The sequence below is a fragment of the Hylaeus anthracinus genome, unplaced genomic scaffold (genome assembly GCF_026225885.1).
Source record: "Hylaeus anthracinus isolate JK02 unplaced genomic scaffold, UHH_iyHylAnth1.0_haploid 5, whole genome shotgun sequence".
Lineage (NCBI taxonomy): Eukaryota > Metazoa > Arthropoda > Insecta > Hymenoptera > Colletidae > Hylaeus > Hylaeus anthracinus.
Genome location: NW_026535322.1, coordinates 4726679 through 4750181, shown reverse-complemented (window position 1 = coordinate 4750181; position 23503 = coordinate 4726679). Strand labels below are relative to the sequence as shown.

The 23503-nt window shown below is 37.9% G+C and overlaps 2 protein-coding genes across 7 annotated transcripts in view; one reads left to right on the top strand and one right to left on the bottom strand.

The window, feature by feature from the left end:
• The window catches only part of LOC128895523 (probable G-protein coupled receptor CG31760), a 31417-nt gene extending 8902 nt beyond the window's left edge, over positions 1–22515 (top strand). The window contains exons 2-19 of one of the 3 annotated variants that reach the window (XM_054158197.1): positions 3541–3698; positions 4192–4359; positions 5012–5216; positions 7505–7739; positions 10394–10486; positions 10744–10894; positions 11175–11307; positions 11384–11516; positions 11765–11918; positions 12027–12136; positions 12405–12619; positions 12807–12945; positions 13031–13136; positions 13275–13418; positions 13544–13726; positions 13909–14226; positions 14263–14418; positions 14497–22515. In XM_054158197.1, the coding sequence (XP_054014172.1) occupies positions 4213–4359; positions 5012–5216; positions 7505–7739; positions 10394–10486; positions 10744–10894; positions 11175–11307; positions 11384–11516; positions 11765–11918; positions 12027–12136; positions 12405–12619; positions 12807–12945; positions 13031–13136; positions 13275–13418; positions 13544–13726; positions 13909–14226; positions 14263–14397 (2601 nt within the window). In that variant the 5' untranslated portion in view covers positions 3541–3698; positions 4192–4212 and the 3' untranslated portion in view covers positions 14398–14418; positions 14497–22515. Of the gene's footprint in view, positions 1–3540; positions 3699–4191; positions 4360–5011; positions 5217–7504; positions 7740–10393; positions 10487–10743; positions 10895–11174; positions 11308–11383; positions 11517–11764; positions 11919–12026; positions 12137–12404; positions 12620–12806; positions 12946–13030; positions 13137–13274; positions 13419–13543; positions 13727–13908; positions 14419–14496 lie in introns of all 3 variants that reach the window. The other 2 variants (XM_054158195.1, XM_054158194.1) reach the window with 2 other exon arrangements.
• The window catches only part of LOC128895542 (zinc finger and BTB domain-containing protein 14-like), a 29059-nt gene continuing 17445 nt past the window's right edge, over positions 11890–23503 (bottom strand). For 2 of the 4 annotated variants that reach the window (XM_054158233.1, XM_054158236.1), the window contains exons 7-10: positions 13258–13456; positions 13029–13176; positions 12796–12917; positions 11890–12116 (exon numbers count right to left, since the gene is read on the bottom strand). The gene's annotated coding sequence lies outside the window, so the exon portion shown is untranslated. The remainder of the gene's footprint in view (positions 12117–12795; positions 12918–13028; positions 13177–13257; positions 13457–23503) is intronic. The other 2 variants (XM_054158235.1, XM_054158234.1) reach the window with 2 other exon arrangements.

The window sequence follows — 23503 nt, the reverse complement described above, 5'->3', positions numbered from 1 at the left end:
AGAAAAAGAAAATGGGTTAAATCGAGTAGCGGGCAAACAGGAAGCGTGAGTGAAATGCAGTAGGCCGAGAGGAAAATGGCGCACAAGAAGACCCCAGGGAAGGATAGATAAAGAAGCGCTTGAGACGCGATATAGGATTATTAGAGCAGAAAAGGTGCGTATGAAAATGCGCAGGAACGGAAAGAAAAACAAAGGATTAAATGATAAAAGCAACAGGGGATAAACATAATGATACACGACATTTTAAATAGAATTAAGTCTCCCTGCGATAAAGTTCGAATGTTACGTCCGCCATATACGGAAACCTTGTTGGCGTGTTTGTTAAGGGTACACAATGGTTGCACTTAGACGTTTCTCGCGTGAGATGGGATTGAAACGGGGGTGGATTTGTTAGAGTAATTTAACATTCGAATATTTGATGGATAATCGAATAATGAAATATATCTTAAGGTTATATTTTAAATATTTGAATAGTATAAATGAGTTTCTATTAATTGTATATCATTATTCGAAAAGAATTATTCGAACAACGATGTTCACACACTTCAGGTGTATCTTCATTCCTCAAACATCCTAAAGTATATACTGAACAGCATCGTGAAAGTATCGGGTACTCTATTATCAGAAAATTTCCTTTAACCGAACGGTTATGTCTATCCGTTACCTCGAATAATGGATATTATTTATTACTGTCCAACGGAAGGTCATTCAAGGTCGTAAAGGGTGGTAACGCAACACTCGTGACATTATCAAAGATGTTCAAAGTGACGACCATTCGTTTCGATGGAATCGTTTCTGGATTCGTTCCAGCTCACTTTGCTATGATCCCCTGCCTCGTGTGCATCTCTGTAATCGGTCTCTCTTGGTGCACGATATTCTTTAACACTCTCTAGCGGAAACAATCGAGCGGTGTTAAGTGCACACTGTACAACGTCAGCGAATCAACTGGCCACGAAATTGCCCGGCACGTTTTATTCGTCGTTTCTGGAACATCGACACGAACGAATTAATAGAATCGCTAGTGGTACCGAGAAAATTTTTAATTCTACATTTATTAACGACTGTTTGTTATTTATATTAATTTCTTCGCAAATAAAGACTTTATCCAAGGGAATACTCTTCTATTTTTTGTACAAGCAAACTACGCAGGATCTCATTCAAAAAAAATATCTAAAACACCTTGATACAAGGATATTCGTGCTCCGATGACAGTGACGAGTCAAAATACGCGCATATATTCGTCAGTAATCCAAATGGGTTAAAAAGCACCGAACGTAATCTCAAAATTTCGCCGACAGCTCCAACCGAGCACTGAAATTCCGCTGGCGTATCCTGTCCATCGCTCGATTCAACGCAATTTCTGTCAACGACGCTTTTCAGTTGACGAAAATTAGCGGAAATATTTCTGGTGGTCGTTGCCCCACCCTGGGTACGCAACGGTTACAATCTAAAGCGGGTAATAGGGGGTGAGATGAGGAAGGATGCTGGTAGGGGAGAGCAACAGAAAAATAGAGACCAGTGTGGGGGGATAGAACCGGAGGGAAAATAGCACGATGTGCAACGGAGATACAGAGATGCCGGCGAGCAAGGGAGGAGAGACAGAGGAGAAGGGGCAGGGAAGTACGATCTGGGGGTGGCTGGTTGTGCTGGTTGCTGCATCGATCGTCCCTAGTGCGCTGTAGAGCTATCCTTGTGCGAACGATGCGACCACCGTTCCTAAAAAATATTATAAGTCCCTGTAACGAGTCGTTAACTGAGATATCGATCTTTCATTTTTTCCCATTCGCCTATCAAAATGGGCTCGTGCTCATCTGCGACACCTGAAACAATGGAAACATGTTAATAGGGGGTGAATAAACACAGCAGAAATTCTAAGTCTTACTATAAAACATTTGCACAACGTTTAACGAAATAATAATTAAAAACTAAAATGCTGTTTCTATTTACTCAGAAAATTGAAGTGCGAAATTAGTTTCTGAACAAATCTATAAATAAGATGTTTTTGCACGCTTTTTTAGGGCTCCCTGTAGGTATGTACCACTATATCTGCCCTCAAAAATTATGAAACGAAGTAATTTTAACGCATTCACGTATCAAAAATAATTGACATTGGTTGTTGGTTTGTTGATGGCGATAACAAGACACAAAGAAGCTCTATAACAAGATGCTCTATACGGAGAGGTTTATGATACGGTCCCATGGGTAGCGCCATTTTTTAGGGACATCAGCCAGGATTATCCATGGTCCATCGTCAGTCAACAGATTTCAACGAGGGTAGACCCCCCAGAAGTTTCTTCATTTTCCCTCAAATTTCCATGTTCCTGCTGGCCACGTGCACTTCCATCCTCTTGCCATCTAGTTTTCCGTAGCGACCAACGTATCATAAACTCATGGCGGTATGTTCGAAATGAGTAGTCTCGCTAAAACGTCCAACCATCTCAGCCATCATTTTCACTTAAATCGAAAATCTTTTTATTCCACTCAGAATAATAAAATCTAGATCCGTTGTAATCGAATAGTTCTGTGGAGCGATCTCCATAATTCTTTATTTATATTTCCTTTGACGTACGTTTTGCATGTTTCTCGCGCACTCAATGGGCACGGTTCTCAAGATAAAGGTCTGTTTGATGAGCATTCCTCGACCCAGGACCTCGAACTACTTTCGTTGCCCTCAAGAATCCTGACCGTGACCAAGCAATGAAATGATGTTGTTCCCCGTTCCCTATTGCATATTTCGAATTTTTTTATATAAATAGACGACATCGTTTCACTCCTCAGATACACAAAGAAATACAAAAAAAATTAAGCGACAAGACTTAATAAATTTGTCGTGTTTAACTTCCTTTTCCATTCTTACTGGTCTGAACTACTTTTTCCGCGTCAACTTTGCCCGTCGCCAAGGGAAATAAAACTATTCCATCGTTGGCTACGGGTAGCTATTGTTTTAAATAATGTAGCCCAGTGATTGGGTCTTTTGAAAGTCCTACTGTAATTCGCACTGCAGCGTAATCGCGCGCTGCTGCAAATTCCCTCTTTGTTTAAACTTTGCGAACGGAGGGAATAAAGTTATCGTTAATTATAAACGCGAGCCACGATTCGATGAATATTTAATAAAAGACGAATCGACATTATTTAGTCGTTGATATTGTTATTAAAATATAACGCACGCTAATATTCGCTACCAGTTGTCGGTGAGAAAATTACTGGGGCGCTCGTGTGAAAAATACGACAATGTTTTTAAATAATTTTCGTTACACTTCTCATTACAGAAGATATTATATTATTGTTTGTGTTGGAACTTTTCAATTTGCAGGAAAAATTCCAATCATCGTACCAAAAAAAATATTATATTATTTCTCTAAGGACATTTCATGACAGAAAAATATTTCAGTATTATTCGTTCCACTACTTTTTATTTGTGAAAAAGAAATTTCTTTTAATACTTTCTGACCTATTTTTGGAGTTACTTCGAATTAATGGGTTAAGTGGCTGGTCTCCTGTAAAAAAAAAAAAAGACGTTTTTCTTTTTCGTTTCAACAGGACCGTTTCATCGTCATGAATGATCGCTGAAAGTGACAGATAATCAAGGGAAGGTAAAAGAACCATCGCGCAGAATGTCGAGAATATTGGAGGGAGTGGATGAACGCCCCATGGACCCGGGGCTCAAACTCGGCACCACTTGAATGCGAAAGAAAAAGGTTGGTTCAAACTTGGGATGGAACTTTTAATATCGTTAAGTAACCGCGTAGAAACCTATATTAAAATCTCTCAGTTAGGGGGTGCTCGTGACGTGATCTTTCCACGAGACCACTCGGGGTTGCGAAGCTTAAGATCATCCTTCTCGCAAACCTAGGCAAATTGCTTCAAACTAAAGCCTCCTTCGGGTATTAATACCAAAGAAATGAATAAAATTTCAAACTCCTTCTTTTGCACGATGCTACATGGATCGAAAAGATTGTGAAAAATATTTGTTAGTAAAAAGAACATTGATTTAATAGCTTCATTCCTTCGTGAGATATTTAAACATTCCACTTTAAACATCCTGTATATATGTTTGAAGAATAGGAGAACCATTTTGAAAAAGTCCTATTTGGTTTGCTGTGCTTGCCGAGCACTTTTCTGATAAATAATTCATCTTCTGTTTCGAGAATCGACGGTGGCAAGATTGATAAGAACGTATTTGTTTTCAAGTACAAATGAGCAGGACGCGGGATGGGCAAATCTTGGCTCTTGGTCCTGTTTCCTGCGACGATGACGACAATGACAATGATGGCGTACTTCACCGTAACGACGGCTACTCCAACCTCGGTATCGTCCCTCTCTACAACCACCAACAATGATGTTCTCGATTCGAAGAGGGTAAACAGCCACCTTATATTATACTTGGTGTCAAATAAATATAGCGTGAGCAATAGCATATTATAAATATTTGCAAATAATGTTATATAATATTAATATTGAATTTATAAATTATGAGAATGCTACAATTGAAGTGTTAGGAGGGACACATTCTCGAAATGACAGTCATCAGTGTCACGGTATACACAAATATTAGCACAGGCAGGTTCTAATACGTTCGCTCGTGCTTCGGTGTTGTGGAAATATCGTTATAAACGGCTTCTTCAACAGCTCCCCACAGAAAAGGGTCTAATGGCGTTAGATCAGGCGAACGAGGAGACCGTCGAGTGTTTGCACTTCAGAGAGAAATGCGTGTACTGGCAACCCTAACTAGTCAATGTGCAAATAAACGTGCGAAGACGTCGATCCTAAAAGCAACAATCAATTAAACAATCAATTAAACAATTAATTTACGTTAATCAATGAACCATTATTCATCTATACTTGAAATTTGTTTAGACTTAGTTAAATAAAATATAGTGAGATCCGAAGTACATATTTCACGTTTTAATGTTAAAAATTCAAAGTTAATGCCAATGTCAAAATTAAGCAAAGTCTGATATCTTGATCTACGCTGCAACTGTTTGCTTGAATGGAACGTTCTGTTTCAAAGGAGGACATAGAAAAAGCTTTGGAGGTGATACAAGCGGCATCAACTGGATCATTGGGTGTATACTGTGCTGCGGTTGCTGGATTTAAGTCTTTGCCAGCTGGTGCAGCTCTTGATCCAAGACGCTACGACGCTGCACGCCAGAAAGCAGACATGACCGCCTTGATGCTTCAAAATTTTGGCACTGTTGGAGTAACGAGGCATAACGGTGAGTTGAAAGCAGATTTGGACAGTAATTACTTTGCAAGCTCTTTCTGATTACTTTAGAACTCCACCAAGACCAATTCTTCGTGACTATATGAATCGAAATGTTCTTTTCGCGTACTTTCAAGCTACCGTCAAGTGGATTCTATTTGTTACTCGATATTTCTATCCAGTTTATTTATATGCTGATAGTAATTACGCTCATTTTTATCTTGAGCAACTGTATCGCGAGCCAAACAATTTACATATCACGGTTCTTTCCAGCACCTGTTGCACGCAAATCTGTGCCATAGTTCTACTTTTTTTCTAATTTATTCAGGTCACCACGGCTTGCTATTAACTGGAATAAATATTAATTTTCAATGAACCGTTTTTAAAGTACCGAGATCTAAGTGTATTCCGTGCACAGAGTGTTTGAATACTTCGCAATAAACGAAATTGCGTTGAAAACATCGTGAATTCAACTTTATTTTCTTTTAATTGCAATAATCTAAAACGAAACATTAAATATATTACTTTCTTAATGCAAATAAAAAGTACGCTCTCAGATAAATCGTGCCTGTCACGAATCAGTCCCAATAGATCGATAAACGTTGAAAGAGCGTTCGGGGAGAGTAATACAGAAATACGGAAATTTTCTCCTCTTCCCATTCCGTCCATGATTTCTGGTATGTTTGCTTTGTCATTCGTTCTTTTTCCGTTCCCTCGGCCGTATTTACATTCGCATCAAAGGGTTTGTCCCGTCTAAATAAATCAGACGTAATCGAACAAAATCGAGTCAATTAAATCGTTGCCCGTAGCGAATGGCATAAGACTTCCGCGATTTTACAACCTGTTGTAAGATTACACCGCGCGTGTAACTCGCGCCGTGCCGTGTGCAAGAACGACGGTCTATGCGACCCGATAGCGTGCATATTCTCGTTACCATTTCAGCCGACGGAATTCGGTTAGGCGATGATATACCAGAGACCCTGTACAAATTGGACTGTTGACAATGCGGTTCGTCATCGCGCGCGGATTATTGGTAAAATCGATTTTACGTCTGCCCCGTGGATTATCGCGGAACGAGAATTCGACAACTTCGATAGAGTTCTGCTATTTCGGGACACTATTTACCATTCGCCGCGACGGCTTTCGGATGACAGAGATTTCTCAGATTCTCAGAGGGAGGAGTTGTCGAACAAACGAACGGAATGACAAGCTCCCTTGGAACATTCTATTTCTACTTTGTTCTTTATTTAGAACTGAGCGGACATTGGAAATTTTTTACGGGGACTATTGTTAGTGCCATTTTCAAGGGACATGTATTTAAAAGATACTCTGCGCGACACTGTGAGATGGACAGAGATTTTCTGAGATTCTCTGGAGAGGAGTTATCGAACAAACTAATGAAACGAGAATCTGTAGTACCGAATCGCTCTAGAAATAGTGTTGCCGAGAGCAATACTGTTCGATTGCTTCGGGAGCAGTACATAACAGGAGCATACGTCATTATTAATTTAATTTTTAATTGTACTAATCGTACGTTAATACCTGATTAAAACTCGACGAGAAAGAATTATGTCGTCGATAGAGGTGTCTAACTTTTCAAGATACAATTTCTTCCTCGCTAGACTGTTTGCAACTATGCTTGGGAACAAGCTGCAGCTTGTCCCAGTTTCTGAAATCACTCTGTACGCTATGAACATCAATCTCTGTCACTGAAGTGGTCGTGGAGCATATGGTATTAACGGACGGTTCGTGTGCTTCGGTGATATTCGTGTACATATTACAAGACGTGTAACTTTGAGTACTGGTATGTCTGATATTATCGAGTCATCGCAAATGTTTGTTCTTTTTGAGGAAGTGGTCTATCAGAGTGGCGGCAGCGTTCATTTCGATAGAATAAAACTCCGGAAAACAAGCGCTCGCTTTCCATGGGAAAATCCCACACTGACGCTTAAAACAATATTGATTTTACAGAAATTCAATGCTGTTGTTTCCAACAACACTGCTCCTGGGTCAATTTAACAGTATTTCTCAAGACAATACTATGGTTGGTCAGTGTTGGAGTTATTTAACAATATTGCTCCATCAAGCCAACAGTATCACTCCAACAGAAACGAATACTATCGCTCCAAGAAATACTGTTTGTCGATTCTAGAGCAATGTTGTTACATCGATATTGATCGGTACTCGAGTAATTCCACAATATTGCTCCAGAATCGAATAACAATGCTACCATACCCATCCAAAAACACCTATCAGCCTTTCATTGATCCTTTCGACACGTTCGAACGTCCGTTCGAACAGTGCTTTTAGATGTTGTAGCAAAATCGCTGTTGGTATCTGTGAACGACGCGGTGGAGACGCGTGTGATCGCTCTAAACGTGTCCACTGGGACCGTGATCAACGCGGTTTGGTTGGAAAGGAGTCCAGGAAGCGTCGGTGAACCATCAAAGGTTGAGAGCCACGCACTCCAGCCAGGATCCACACCGGATCCAAATTTACCGTGGTTCGAGGATGCGGGCGCCACCACAGGGTTAAGGTTCGATTAATCTGTCACGTCGTTCTCGACATCCGATGCACCTCAGTCTGTTCGACGCACCATTTCTCACGAAATTCTGCATGCACCGGTTGTTTCGAGTTACTTCTATGGAGTAACACCTTGTCAGTAACGTCACCAGGGTAGTACTGGTGCTTTCGACTGAAAAACTATGAGTTGTGCAATAACGAATGATTTTATATTTAACGATACGTGTTTTGTAAGGTAAAAGTAATTTTGTTTGTGTGTGTATTGTGAAATACAAATCATTCGTTATTGCACAACTTATGGTATTTCTTTTCTGAATTCTCAAAAAATCCTTAAGGTTAAAGATTCAATTTTCAATGTTATCATTTCAGGCTGCATAATATTTTATCACTATCTATGTGTATTGACAAACAATGTATACTATCGGTCGAAAAGCAATAATCATTACCATGTCAGGTGTTCGAGTTGGCAAACATTAATTTTGCAATATCGTATCCCTGGCCTGGAATAAAACTGCATTGATTCAGCATTTAAAAATATACAATATCGTAAAATACGATATCGGAACATTAATAATAACTATTCCAGAAATATGAGTCAACGGTTTATCCAGAAATTAACACGTCCACGTGTTAGATGCGTTCAACTAACGGATACAGTAAATATTGAACAGCCATTTTGTATGCACGCGTAAACAGATTGCCACAAGTTTAATCCCATTATGTCCGTCATGAAAAGTTACTGCAAACCAGGCCTCACGCTTTTGATCGATGGTATATTTATTAATAAATTCGCACATTGCTTTTTAAACGACGACTACCTGTACGCACGCATACGTACTATAGTCAGATCGAAATCAATTGACCCCCCAGAGCAGTGGTTCTCAAACTGTACACAAATATTATTTATCAACTATTTATATTAGTCATATACTTGAGTAAATATTATTTTTCTAATTAAACTTATGAATTCATTTTTAGTAAATTAAATATAAAATATTTCGATTTTTTCAAAATTTAGAAATGATTCTGAGTCAAGGTTAGAAATGACACAAGAACATTTAGTTGAATTGATTGTTCATTCCGAATAGTGTTTCGTAATTTCATTTTTATTCGGTTAAGACAAATATTTAATTTTAAATTTTGAGGAGTACGGTACGAACAAGAAAGGTTGGGAACCCCTCCAAGGGAGGGTTATCCCCGCCCTTCTGACTCTCTACCAAGTTCCACTGCGCCATCTAGCAATTAATCGCACAAATCTCTATCGACGCGCCCCCTGTCTGTCAACCACGCAAGTTAACAATCAGAACATGATCCTAGAGGGCGTGTTTGGCGTAATTTCAAGGAGGGGAGTGACCTTGTGGTCAACTAAATTCGATCCGACTACAGGAAATATTTTTCTTTTCTGCACATCGCCCTTCATACTTGATTTTTGTTTTTCCTTCGCGGTAAAATGAGAATTGTAAATAACATGGATAAGCTAATGAAATTATGGTTTATTAATTTCTAAATTATATGAATTATTATTGTATTTATGTCATTTTAATAAAACGAATCAATCGCGGTTTTTAGTTTAAAGAACGTGATATTTTCTTAATTTGCAATAAATTTCTACAAGAACATTTTTACCGGGAGGAGAGCATTTTATAGGCGCTCCACGATCATTCATCATCCTTCATCATCCCGTACGAGCGTCAAGTCATAGAAACTCGATACGCGAAAATGCAGAAGAACGGTACGCGATTTCAGGTTTTTGGCCCTGCGATTCAACGGAAAAGGTCGTGGTCATTCTGAATAAGATGTCGTCTGAATGCTTCGACGTTCGAAGATTTTAAATCAATTAATGTAATAATCAAAATGACTAATTATTTATTGTAAATCACGTTTACGAGCGATCGCAGATCGTATTAAACATAGCATTCGAGATAGTCGGTGATAGAGTATTTCACGGGAGTAGTATGAACATGATTTTCAGTTCGAAAGGGGACATAATAAACGCTTAAACAGACATCCGCGATAATCAATACGCTATCGGTGTACCCTTAGAAGCTTTTTACTATACGTATATGCGCGCATAACACGGGAATATTTATAGCGTGCATCGTAAAACTGACTGTCGAATAAAATGCAGAACAATTTATGCATTTTATAGTCCAGGCCACAAATATTTAAGATGCAAAACGTGCAGGGAAACTCGTGTCAAACTTTTCGAACGGTATTCATGAACCTTTTCATTGCCGCCCACGAGTATATTCGAACACAGAAGTCGATTTTTATCTAGCTACAAAATTTGAATAACGAATAAAAGATAAAAGCAGTACAAATTTCGCTTAGAAAGTAAAATCAAATTTCACTTTGAATGAAAAAAGTCAAATAAATGAGTTCTTTGTTAAAGTGTTACGATATTTTACGCGAAACAAATTCCCGAATATTGATGCATTCGGACGATAATTGAGAATGCGGTGGAAATTCGATTAATCTTCGTATCTCGAATGACCGTGAAGTGCCACAGGACCACGAAATTAAAGGAAAGGCAACTTATATTGATGGGGTCGTTGCACGAAACACGTATGCGACAAAAGGTCGAAGTTTCTATGGCGGTTTTGTGGCGTTTGCGTGTTATCCCAGGTCACCGAAATTCATCCAGTCACCGGCGATTGAATCCTACAGGGGTTGGTGGACCATCCCGTATTTCTCTTGCAAAAGTCATCGCTGGTTGATGTCCTACAGCGTTAACATACTACCAATGGACGCACGACACGGGTTTGTACTAATTCTCTTTATTATAAACCAAAATAGCATCCTGTTTCAACTTGTTCGTTATTTCACAAGAGTAGTACTCGTACTTATCAAAGTGATTTTAATTTCAAAGCATGAATATTCTTGTCAAGATCAATTTCTCGTGCAAAAAGAAATCGAAATGTCCTTTACCGTTAGATATTTGGTACCGCGTTGTATTACCTTTAGCCTAAGTTGAAATAAAGTTACAATGAATAATAATAAATTGCCTCTTGTTGAAGGATCCGAGAGTTTTTAAGCATGGATATCGACATAAGCGGGTTAGAAGTGAACCAGTGCGATGTATCATCGCAACATAATGACAATGAAGCGCTGAGCAATCAGATAGCTGTTTTTAGGGGAACTCACAAATGTCATAATGACACTACACAGGTAATTAATGCGCGGGATGTTCCTAAAATTAGAAGCTGAGTATAGCTCTTATCGTAGTCCTATCGTACTTATAGGAAGAAGTTGTTGTATTTTCCCTCGAATCAATTTTGTTCGAAGACGGGAACTAAAAATGGAATAACTTTACCTAGTGTTCTATAATTAATTTATAAATACTTATAGCAGCCAATCGATCGATCCTGATTTCTAACCTCCCTCAGTTTCACCCACGTACCCTGAAACGGTTAAAATGGTTTCGGTATGATTTTGGTGTGGTTTTCAGTGTGAATATCAAAGTCCATATAATGTCGGTGTCAGTGGTAGATGGGCAAGGGGTGCGTATGTATGTAAATGTCGAAAGGGCTATTACAGCACGAGTCAACATCGATCTGGATTCGATGGGATTCTCGTTGAAGGTCAGTGGAGGGCATTCTGCCATGGTGACGCGAACTCGTAGCAATTCCTAAATCACGCAGAATGTTCAACTTTCAGCCGCCTGGCGAGAGATGCTAGAAAATAAAAGCGATTCGTACACAAAGGTGTTTCGTTGCTTGCGTTGCGCACCTGGATGCGCCATGTGCAAAGGACCCGAGCCTTGCTTAGCCACCTACAACTGGCCATTTAGGTACGACTGAAATTGAGAAATATTTATTATTATCTGGCTCCAAAAGTTTCTTGTTCACAGTGAATCACCGGATTTAATTATAAGATATGAAATATCTAAAAAAAAAAGTTTACATTTATTTTTCTTAGCAGTATTGTTAAGTAAACGATTCTCGAATTCTAAAGAGAAAAGGCTAAAAGCATTTAGAAATAAAGTGGAAATCGAAAATCTTAAAAATTGTCAATTTGTTTAAAAATCTGTGTTTCCAGAATCACCCTTCTATCGTTTTCAATTTTCTGTGTGTTTGGTACCATCTTCCTCGTGGCCTATATGTATAAACACCGCAAGCTCAAAGTGTTCAAGGTCGCTTCGCCGATATTTCTATCCATCACGCTTTTAGGTTGTGCTATTATGTACCTCGAGGTACGTATAATATTTTCTTGCAATTCTCTCCACCACAAATAACAATATTACAACATCGTGATTATATACACGATATATATTGATGCAAACATACTGTTAACCAATCAGATGGCCGCCATATTTCCCGTCTTGGATATGTACTCCTGCGTCGCCACCAAGTGGACCAGACATCTTGGTTTCTGCATCTCCTACACGGCCCTGTTGATGAAAACGTGGCGGTTAGTAATATATATATATATACAGATTTATTCATAAATAACGATACTCATATCAGAATCTGAACTCTTAATCAACGTTTATTTCAATAAAATTTGATTTGAATAAATCTTTACTCAAACGTTCAATCCTCGAGAGATAAAATAAACTTAGATAATGTAACAAATCTCTAACCCTGACCTCTATTAACCCCGAAAGTTTGCACCCATACGAACGCGTTAGTGAGAAGTACCCGCACAAACCTAAAGTTCGGCTAATTTTTGTTTGCAGAGTTTCCCTCACGTATCGCGTCAAAAGCGCGCACAAGGTCAAACTGACGGACAAGCAGTTGCTACAATGGATGGTCCCGATACTGTTAGTGATGTTAATTTATCTTGGCACATGGACGCTAAGTGCACCGCCGTCAGCTGAAGTGATAGCGGACAACTATGGTCTCAAGTTCTATCAGTGTTCATTCAATTGGTGGGACCATAGTTTAGCAATCGGTAATATATTGCAGACTACAATTTAATATTAGCGAAATAAAAAAATAAACGATAGTCGTTAGAAACAGACCTCCCAGATAAACAAGTTAGAAGCCTGGTAGGCTTCGCACCTTCATAACGACATCCAGATTCTTGATTTAGAAATTTTCGCAAAAAACGTTGCTAAAATTACCTACTTTTTTTAAAGGAGAAATCCTGTTCCTCGCGTGGGGCATCAAAGTATGTTACAACGTTCGCAACGCAGAAAGTCTCTTCAACGAGGCCCGTTTGATAAGCTATGCAATTTACAACATAGCTGCTGTGAATATAACCATGATCGCCATTCAGTATGAGACTTTTCGTTTCTGATATATATATATATACTAGAGTCGTTACGAGATTGGAATTATAAACAATTCAATTTTCTTACAGCCTTTTCATTTTTCCTCACGCCGGACCGGATATCAAGTATCTGCTGGGGTTCCTGCGTACGCAACTTTCCACTTCTGTAACCGTCTTTCTCGTGTTCGGACCCAAGGTAATCCATATTACTTCAAGGGATTTTGTAGTGTAAAACTCTAAAACAAAAATGTTCATTTTTCAAGTATTTGTTACAATATTTGTAAGAAATGTTAGTAATTTGTTGGAATATTTATTACATTCTGTTCGATTTCAGGTGATTCGAGTTTTGCGAGGTCAGGGCGACCAATGGGATAGTCGTGCCAGGGCTCGTGGGATTACGGCGAGCTTCTCATTGAACGGAACTGGTCTGGTACCAGAGGAAACAACAGATTTGATTCAAGAAAACGAGGAACTGAAGGTGAATAAAAAAGTCTTCTCCATTTACCTGGTTTGCCCCTAAAATAAATAGTTACGATTAGTACAAGATAAAAATAGCTTAGACTCGGGACAAATTCATATCTACGGATGTGTTATGAAACATAGGAAGAGATCCAGAAGCTGGCAGCGCAAATTGAATTCATGAAAATCGTGCACATGGAGATGTATAATCGTCACATAAAACCGAAAGCTGGCGGATACTTTAGTACCCACGGCCATGGTCATGTTCATCCGTCCTCGGCACAGAGTCCCATCGCCAAGAGTTCGACGGCCAGTTTTATATTGAAAGTATGTACCTAAGTCGATCTATCGAACGGAGATCAGACCGCGAATACAGCGAAGACGAATTCAGACATGTATCTCGCTAACAGAGTCTATCTCGATTTTTCACTGTGTTCGCGGTCATCCCTGCGATGTAAGTTGACCACGCCGAGAACATATTGAAAAATACAGTCAAGTAAATTATTGAGCAGACAGCCGTGGAACGGGGGGCGAGTGCGGCCGCGGCTGCCGCGGTCGAGGATTCCACTTTCCCTTCTGGCAGCTTGCACAGAGCGCGCAGGATGGAAATTCTGAAGGAACGGAAAGCTGAGAGGGAGAGAGAACGAGAACGGGAAAGAGAAAAGGAGAGGGAGAAGGAGAAGGAGAAAGAAAAAGAGAAGCAGAAGGAGCAAGAGAAGGCGAAGGAACAAGAAAGGGTGAAAGAGCAGGAAAAGGCGAAAGAGCAAGAAAAGGTGAAAGATCAAGAGAATGCAAAAGAACAAGAAAAGACAAAAGATCAAGAGAAGGTGAAGGAACAACAGAAGGTGAAAGATCAAGAGAAGGTGAAGGAACAACAGAATGAAAAGCAGACAGAGATGGCTAATGAGAGGAAGGAGAAACAGTCAGAAAATGAAAAAGACAAGGAGGTGGAAAAGCAAGAGAAAACACAACAGAAGAACGCAGAACCAAGCGTCTGACTAGTGCTACATAGTGATGAGGTGAGTCGTTTAGTTATTAATTGGTAAATATTTAAAAAAGATGTATAATAATAATATTTTCCTTATTATCATTCACAGATATGGTTGTGACGAATGCAGTACACCGAGGAGAACGGCAAAAAGCGTGCGCGTGCAAACCGTGGAAATAAAAAGCAGAAAAAGAGAAGTAAACTTAAATGGTATCCTTTCGTAGATACGGATGAATTCAATCAGTAAATAATAAATAATAAATCACTGCGATCGCATAAATTCATTTGTGGTAGCAACTTGTCCTCGTAGCTTTACCAGAAACCATTTCTGTTACCATCGAGTGATGCACGAATCAACAATGAAAATGTATCATTACATTTAGCGATAAAGAGAAACATTGTTCACGATTCAGTTAGGGAAACGAGATGTTTGTTATTAATTCGTACGCATGTCGTAACGATAAAAATTTACTTTCGTAAGAATTACACCGAGATGTTTGTCAAGACGAGATAAGGAAGATCGTACTTACTAGCTAGTGAAGTTATCATTCCGGCGATTAACGTCCATAAAAATCGTATATTAGATATCATTTATCATTCGAGGACTTCAGTGATTCGAATATTCGATCAAAATAATTCGAATACCATCCGAATACCTGACTGTTCCAGTACTGGGGTGCTCGAAACTCGACTACTCGACTACTTAAGTACTCGAACAACTTACTACTCTAACAATACTCGAATACATGAGTAATCGAATCCTTCGCTATACCAATATTATCGGGATACATGATTACGCGAATAATTGACTATGCCAACATTATTAGAATCGTCCCAGGAGTACCACAAACCAGCTTATTAATCATTGTTTCGCGAATCAATCACTCTGATATCTGGTTTTCCAAAGAACAATTAAACGACATAGAAGAAGGACTTCCTAAATGTAAATGTGACGTCGAATACGTTACAGTAAGTACTTTAACGACACGTGCCATTTTTTAATTTACTATGAGAAACAAAGATAGAGAAAATCAAAGGTTATAATACCAACTGTCATTCTTTTAGTGATGTTGATATATTAGTTGGTGAGATTCGTCGTCAAAGGCACGAATTGTGTGTTCATTTCTATCGAAGGTACGATTAGATAAACGTTTTTAAACCTATTTGTTACGAAATTTCTATCATCAATCATACAAAGCTTCTTGACATAAGTGTAAATACATTGTTGTCGGTGCATTGCACGGGAACCTCGAGGCTATGTAGGTGAGTTATTGTATTTTTTTGTAGTAGCTACAAAGAATTCGAATGTCAAATAAACGGAATATGTCAGCCACAGTTAAAATCAGTCTTCACTCGTGTAAAGCACCGACGACAACTTACATTCTAATTTCATCTTCGAGCAACGTCTCCCGAGTATGTGTGAATCATACATGAATTTGTGTGAACGAATGAAATCATATCACAGTACGTACCGAGTAAGAACTGCAATTATCAATTATACACTCTACCGATAGCGTTACTTAACCATTTACTTGGCAACTGTCCGAATGCATACCAGTTGCTTCATGATATCATGACGGCGTACGAATGAAAGAACCATTACGAGGCGTAAAAAAAAAAAAAAAAAAAAAAATACATGGTGCAATTGACGACCAATCGACTCGTTACAATTTAAACACGAGGTGTGTGCTTGTTTTATGCTAACAAATCAAATTAAAAACAATTCCCCGCTACTTTCTGTACCAATGGTGCAGGAGAACTGAAATCAAATCTGAAAGTAACTCGAAATATTAGCGTGAATCCATGTTATTTACAAGCAATATTTCCAATTAAAGGGCTAAATATTGTACGTCGAATACAAAACTTTATGAAACTGGGAAATGATTTGCGGGAATCCCCGTGTTCGAGTAAACGGGCAGTTTCGACTTCGTCACTTGAAAGCGGGGATGTTGTATCGACGACAGATACAGATCAGAGGTGCAAGAATTGCTTCGGGAATGAGAAAAAATTTATTCGTATCAACGCCCCATTTTCTACGCGACAAACCTCTTTGACTTTTCTAACGTCCTTTCGCCGAGATAAGCATTCTCCAATGAATAATTTAATTAACGCGGATAGTCGGTAAAATGATAATTGAGAAAAACGGCTGAATTCGCCCTCGTATGCGTACCCGACGAACAGAATTTTCGTAACGAAGTTCAAACCGAAAGTAAACAAATGCAATTCGATCCCGACTCGCTCGATTCATTTCGAAAATTGTTATTTACTATTTAGTTCACGACGATGTATAAACTAGGAGAAGCGGATGGGGGTATGCGACAGTTGAAAGTACACAAAGACTATGAAAAAAAATCGTTGTATCGCACAAAGTATCGATAAGTAACGAGCACGTAAAGCATTTTATTATATGATTGGAGAAGTAAAATTAAATTGGAAATACGTCATAAAGAACGCGCATTTTATACGACAATAAGATAAAATCTAAGATATTTTCTCGTTACTGGTAATTCAAGGAGCTCACGATTCGTCACTCGCCAGAACAATTCGTTGTGAGGAGGCTTTCGTTCCGAACACTGAAAATTCCGCGCACGTCATTCGAATAACGATGCGTCTGTTGCGAAAGCAATTTGTTGGGCGCTCCTGCGTGTGGCAATTTTGCGATTTTACAATATCCAAAATAGGGAAATTCAATTGTCGTTCAATTGTAATTCAGTTGTAATTGTAATTCAGTTACAATTCAATATCAGTTTACTTACAATTCAACTACAGTTCAATAGTTTAATTGAATCGGAGTTGAGTTATAATTAAATGACAGTTAAACCGTAATTCCAGTTGAAACATAATTGCATTATACAGAATGCAGATCATTAAAGATTAATATCTAACCATATTTTTTAATAACAAAGAAAAGATGAATTATTTTGTATTCGAGTTAAAAAAAATTATAAATAATAAGTTACATAGCAAAGTTGCCAGACGGAGGAGACAATTGTTAAATAATGATAAATAGCGATCATGTATCATGTTAAAACACACGCTAGAATCTCGCAATGTTCAACATAATTCGCACGAGCCTGGCGAGCTTACATGTATAGATCAGGATCAATGACCGTAAGGGAGCGATCGTTGCATCGCGAATCAATTTACATACCGACTACTTCGACATCATTTTAGGAGTTTCTCACTGTGGTCATCGTTACAATAGGCGACCGAACGCGGCCAACAAAATATCGCTGTCTGTGTCTGTTTATCGTGTGTACCGTCATTGTTGAATATGCGACTAATCGACGCGCGTAAACACGTCACCTGTAATTAGGGTATCTCTGTTGAAGTCAATCGACATAATGGAACGATTAATTCTTCGATTCTCCTTCGATGAATTTTCATTTGAAATCTTAATTTTATAATTGATAACGAGAGTTGAAATATAAATTCTATAATATTTTAAACATTAAAAGTATTTATTTAGTCGTGTATCGGATACAATAAGAATTTATTATAATTTACTGAACGTTATTGGTCTGATTACTACTTGAAAATATGACATTCAATGAAAAGAAATTGCGACGAAGGAAAATCGAAGGAAAAGTCAGCGTTGGGGATCGTCTCGCTCGAAATTGCCACGAGATGTAGAACTAACTTGCGATGCGAATGGTTCGCGCATTCACTCGCGAGCTCAAAGTAGTTTTACAGTAGAGAAGCGTTAATCGAAAGTAGCCATGTTGTTGCTTAAGACATTTAGGATAGGGTTAACGCTAATGGACAGTTGGTCGAATCGATGAAAAGCTTTGAATGAAGAACTGACGAATTCAAAATTCTGATCATGGAAAATATTGAAGTATTAAATCATAATACGAAATAAATTGTTCAGGGTGATCTATATTTACACTAGGGTTAAAACTACTCGAATTGTCCTCTGTTCGAATATTCAAATAATTCAGTAATTCAATGGTGAATACCATTCAAATACCATTTGACTGCTATTCGAATAAAATTCAAATACTATTTGACTCCTATTCGAATACTTGTCGTGTGAAATGGAAATCAAATTCTTCAATTTCTTCCTTCTTTTTCTAAACTTTATACTCGTGCATTTAAATATTACGATATTTACATAACGATATTCATATCCTCGAATATTCGAATACTAAAATATCTGAGTAGCGAAATTTGGATACTAAAATATTTGAATATCGAAGTATTCGAGTGGTTGTAGACCTATTACATTACAAATCAGTGCAACTTCGTCGATTCCTCCATGAAAATGTACGTAACGTTTAGATAATAATACCGATTTGGAGAGGACACGAAAAGTCGACATGAGTTCAGATAAAAAATAAGATCCTATCCGCTAGAGAGAGAGAGTCGTTGCAATCTATTCTGTTGTCAGCTAGGACGTTTGTTAAAGTTATCGCGTCGTCCCTTCTGTGGTGTAACTATGTAAATTGCAAACAATAGAACAGATACTGAGTGGAAGAAGAGAAAACAATGCTTTCGGTGTCGCTGTTGTAACTCGAGTTAATGTTAGTGAGAAAAGAAACAAAAAAAAAAAAAAGACATAATGAAAACACTTCGAAACGAAACATATACCGGTTCACCAAAACGATCGACTCTGTAATCGACATCACTCGAGGTCGATTTCGATTCTAGACGATCCCTCGATATCGCGATTCTACGCTACTGGCATCAGAAGTGTCGTAAGTTAATTGTATGATAGATTCTTGGCGTTACGCGAATTACGAAGAGTGGTATTAATTATTCCGAACGGTGAACAAGAGAATTCGTCGCGATCCCATCTGACACGTAAGAAAAGAAAAGTCTGTGTACAAGCGAAACCTAATTTGTAAAGATGTAATGTATATGTAATTTGTAAAGATATAATGTACAATGTAACATATAATGTCGATGAATATAAAGGTAACTGCGATTAACGTGGACGAAAGGAAAAACCTTCGGAGAAAATTCATTTGCAGTTTCGTTACTCACCCGACTATTCCCTAAAAAAAAAGTTTCGATCAATTAGGAAAGAGACGTTGACTTTACAGTTTATTTACACAGGCTACACAATGTACACTATGAGAGATATGAAGACTCGCGTGCGACCCGTTTTATGGACGCTTTAAAAGATTGCACGAAATTCACTCGCAGCTTGCCGTTGGCAGACCAAAAAAATCGTCGTATTCGTTAAACAAAATTGCACATCGCCATTACGGAAGTTATAATGTAACGCTTGTATAGGTCGAGCAACAAGAACTTAACGAAACAAAATATAGTTTGTACAACAACAACAACAATGTTACAGAGAAAACGCGATTCGGAACGGCACCGAGACGCGCGCCGAACGATATATGTTTATATTATTCTAAAAATTGAACTAAACTGGCACGTAAACGTAATCAAAATTAATAATTCGATGTAACATGAATTCCAGCCTCACTGATTCACTGATAAATTAAAGAAAAATAAAAAAAAAGAAAAAAGAAAAAGGTGAGTGCAAGGGGTTAATTAAATTATATTATAATTGCATTAATTGGGCCAGTATTTATGCTCTTGGAATACAGAGCTAATTGTTTTTCAGCTTTAAGAAGGGTGAAAATAAACGAAAACGAAACAAAAATATAACTTTTACCAAAGAATCGATTCCCCTAAAATTAAAAAAAAAAAAAAAAAAAAAAAAAAATTGTTGCCCATATAACTAAATAATAGAGAAAATGAAACTAAGAATCGTGAAGTAGGAACGCGTTGCTCCACAGTTCAGGCATCGAATTATTTCCATTTGGTTAGAATCGATAATAGCTACTTATAGAATCGCAGAAAACAAGAACATCGAGAGCATTAGTCAACCAGACACGGTTCAAGAAGCACTGTTGTTCGTAAATGAAGAATAATGTAAACGTATCAACAACATTCGTTCACGTGTTTGCTGGTTCTTTCGTTTTTCTTTTTTTTTTTTTATACGGCAGGCACGCACACTTACGCACACGTATACTCTAATATTTGGACATTTGTACTTGACGTATTTCAATCGCGTGTATAACAAAATATTCGAAGCTACATTTTTCTTTCTCGGCTCCGAGGATCGTTGAGCCACTTTACACGCAGGTATAGTTTGCACTGTCGTGCATTATAGTTGCACGATTTTCTTTAGTAACAAACCGTGAGGTAATACGACACGAAATTAATTTTAAAGTTAATGGCTGTCCCACGTTTAAGCAACAGAAATGGCCAAAATTTGATAAACGATTTAATTTTTCATTGTGAAAAGGTATATTCCGTAGTGTAAATTATATATTTTATTTAAGAAGTTGTTTGTCTTTTATTCATTCCTTGAAATTTATTTTATCGAACGATAAGAATTTTGCCCATTTCTGTCAAGACATGGATAAACGAAAGAGCCAAGTAAACCGAAGGCACATGTGCCAACGTTCGCCAAGGTTCGAGCACGTGTGCCTTTGGTGTATATTTAATTGACACCCGATAAGAAAGTTATAACAAACTCACTTAAACATTGAAATTTCATATTGTGCACAACTCACCTAATTAATGTGTCTCATCCTCGTGTTCCTCGGACGACTACCAGTTTCTAAAGTGACTATTTAGAAAGTTGTACAGGAAGTTTGCAAATGATCGTGTGTCCAACAAAATCGAAATTTACACAAATCTGTGTCTTTTTTTTAATTTACAACACATTCACTACACTTGGACACACTATGCTTGATCAACGACCAACACGTGTGTTCAAGATCTTCCCCCACTCCGATCGCCGTCAGGTTACACGTTACACGAGGATGCACGTGTCTCGATCTATTCTGTTCCGCGCTCTGCCCCACACTGACGCCTTTCTCTCTCGGTCGAGGCTCATATGGAGGGGATGGGTCCCGTGCGAGAGTCCCAACCCATTGGCTGCCTAGCTCGCGGGGTCTCTTCCCCTTCCACGCGCCGTATTCAAGACAGAAAATAGTTGTAGAGCGCGAATTTTAAAGAGATTAAATGGAACAAGTGAAATATGAACTCTCTTTAGCAACAATTTTGCGTTTTCTCTATTTTGTTAGACTCACGATCTTTCACACATTTTTCAAAATAGTTTTCTAAATAGTTACTATGGAAACAGACCATCACCTTAACAATAAAGAAATTAAATACATTAATTAAGTGAGTTGTATTCCTGTGAAATTTCAATGTTCGTCAATGTTATAAATTCCTTATCGCGTATTGTTTAAAGAAATATTGATCCTTGTTTTTTTTTCTTATGTACGTAATGGAAAAAATTATCTTTACATTTTGAATTCCATTTAGGGGCAATCTATAAAAATTCGAGGAAAAACGTAAACGCATTACTCGTTACAGTTATTTAGGCATGCGCGTAATTCGAAAATTCGTTAGGTCTACGTTTAAACCCCTTCGTTAAAAATACAAACGTCTTGTTAACAAGTTAACAAAAGTAACTTGGACCCCATGAATGTTTGTTTAAGATATAGCAGACCCTCCATTGTCTGAATCCTTGTTATAAATCATTGCTTAGCAACCTGTTTCCGATCGAAGATAAATCCTGTTTCTCTTCTTCGAAGATAAAAATTAATTAATATTATATCAATATTATATCAAATAACATTTTATTTTATAATTATCTGAAGTAATTGTGTAATTGTTTTTCAAATAGCTTTCAAATTATTTCAAATAGTTCTTCCTTATTCTCATTTCAATTAAAATTTTCCCACGTCTATTGATAATAATTTTAATAAAAAATATACGATACTAAAAGTTTGACATATCTAGTCTTTCACTATGCCTAAGTCAATTCTGACAACGAAGGTTCCACCAGACTCACTAAAAAATTACTGGAAATCGTTTAAGTAAATTTCAATACAAGGAGGCATAACACTATCGGTTAAAAAAACCGACGCAATCACTAACATAGTATAAATTTGCATTAATATTCACCCTAGAGATTAATCGCTGCGGAAACAATTTCACGCCGAAGAGGTCCACAATTTAAGCTTTGATCAGTCGAGTAGTTTCCACAATGCAAACCATACCACAGTCTTCAAGCTAAAGTAATTTGGTCGAGTTTCCAACGTAAGGTTCCCTTTTTCCTAATCTTATCATCCCACATAAATTTCACCCCCGCGCGACAAACTCTTATCATTTCTTCCTATATGGCCTGTCTTCACCCTCGATTAATTAGTTAATACGCAATAACATAGGGTGCCTCAGGTACTCTTTCGAACAAATTCGCGTCGAATCTACAACAAGGATGTCTTGAACCTCAATAAATAAATAAATATATACCAGAATCGTGACGAAATCGATCACAAACTTTGTCAGCATCCAGTTCGAAGAAAGATGGACGCCGAAACGAGGGACTCGAAGGAAAAACGAAGTAATCCCGACACCTCGATCATTTGTTGACGAAAGCAGAGCTCAACTCCTGGTAAACAATCGTTTATGTATATGAATTCTACTGAATCGTCGAATAACTTGGTTCGTTTGAAACGTATAAAAAATTGTTCTCGTTTCGCTTGTCTGCGAGGTTCACTTCTGCTTCGAACCCCTTGAACACCGCGACAATGGTGTTATTTGTATTATATAAATGTTCTAGTTTTGGTGTTCGCAAGAGTCGTCAGTTCGGTTACTCTCGCGTGACATAATGATATACGTACGAAAATAAATGAAACGAAATAAGACTTGAAGTTCCTAGTGAAAGTTGCTTCGCAATAACTGTACTGGATGGGCCGTAATTCGTGATACATTTGACTTTTTGTGATAAGAAAAATTCGAATGGCTGATATGAAATTGTTTTATACTGGGGCTGAGAATTTAAATAATATTCAAATAGCCAACTCCGTGAATTATAACCCAATAGTCAAATGTACGAATAATATTAAAATAGCCATATTCGAATTGTATTGAAACAGACAAGTCCTCGAATATTATTTGCCCTATTTCTTGCTTTTAAATTGATGCTCAAAATCGTCTCAATCGTGGCACGGCTCACGGGCCACCCTGTATAATTACTCGTCCATACGTTCACCGTATTCAACAGTACACCCCGAAACAGTGGTTTTTAATTAGCGTTGTCGATAGCAAAAATATTTCTACCACAAGTTTACAAGACA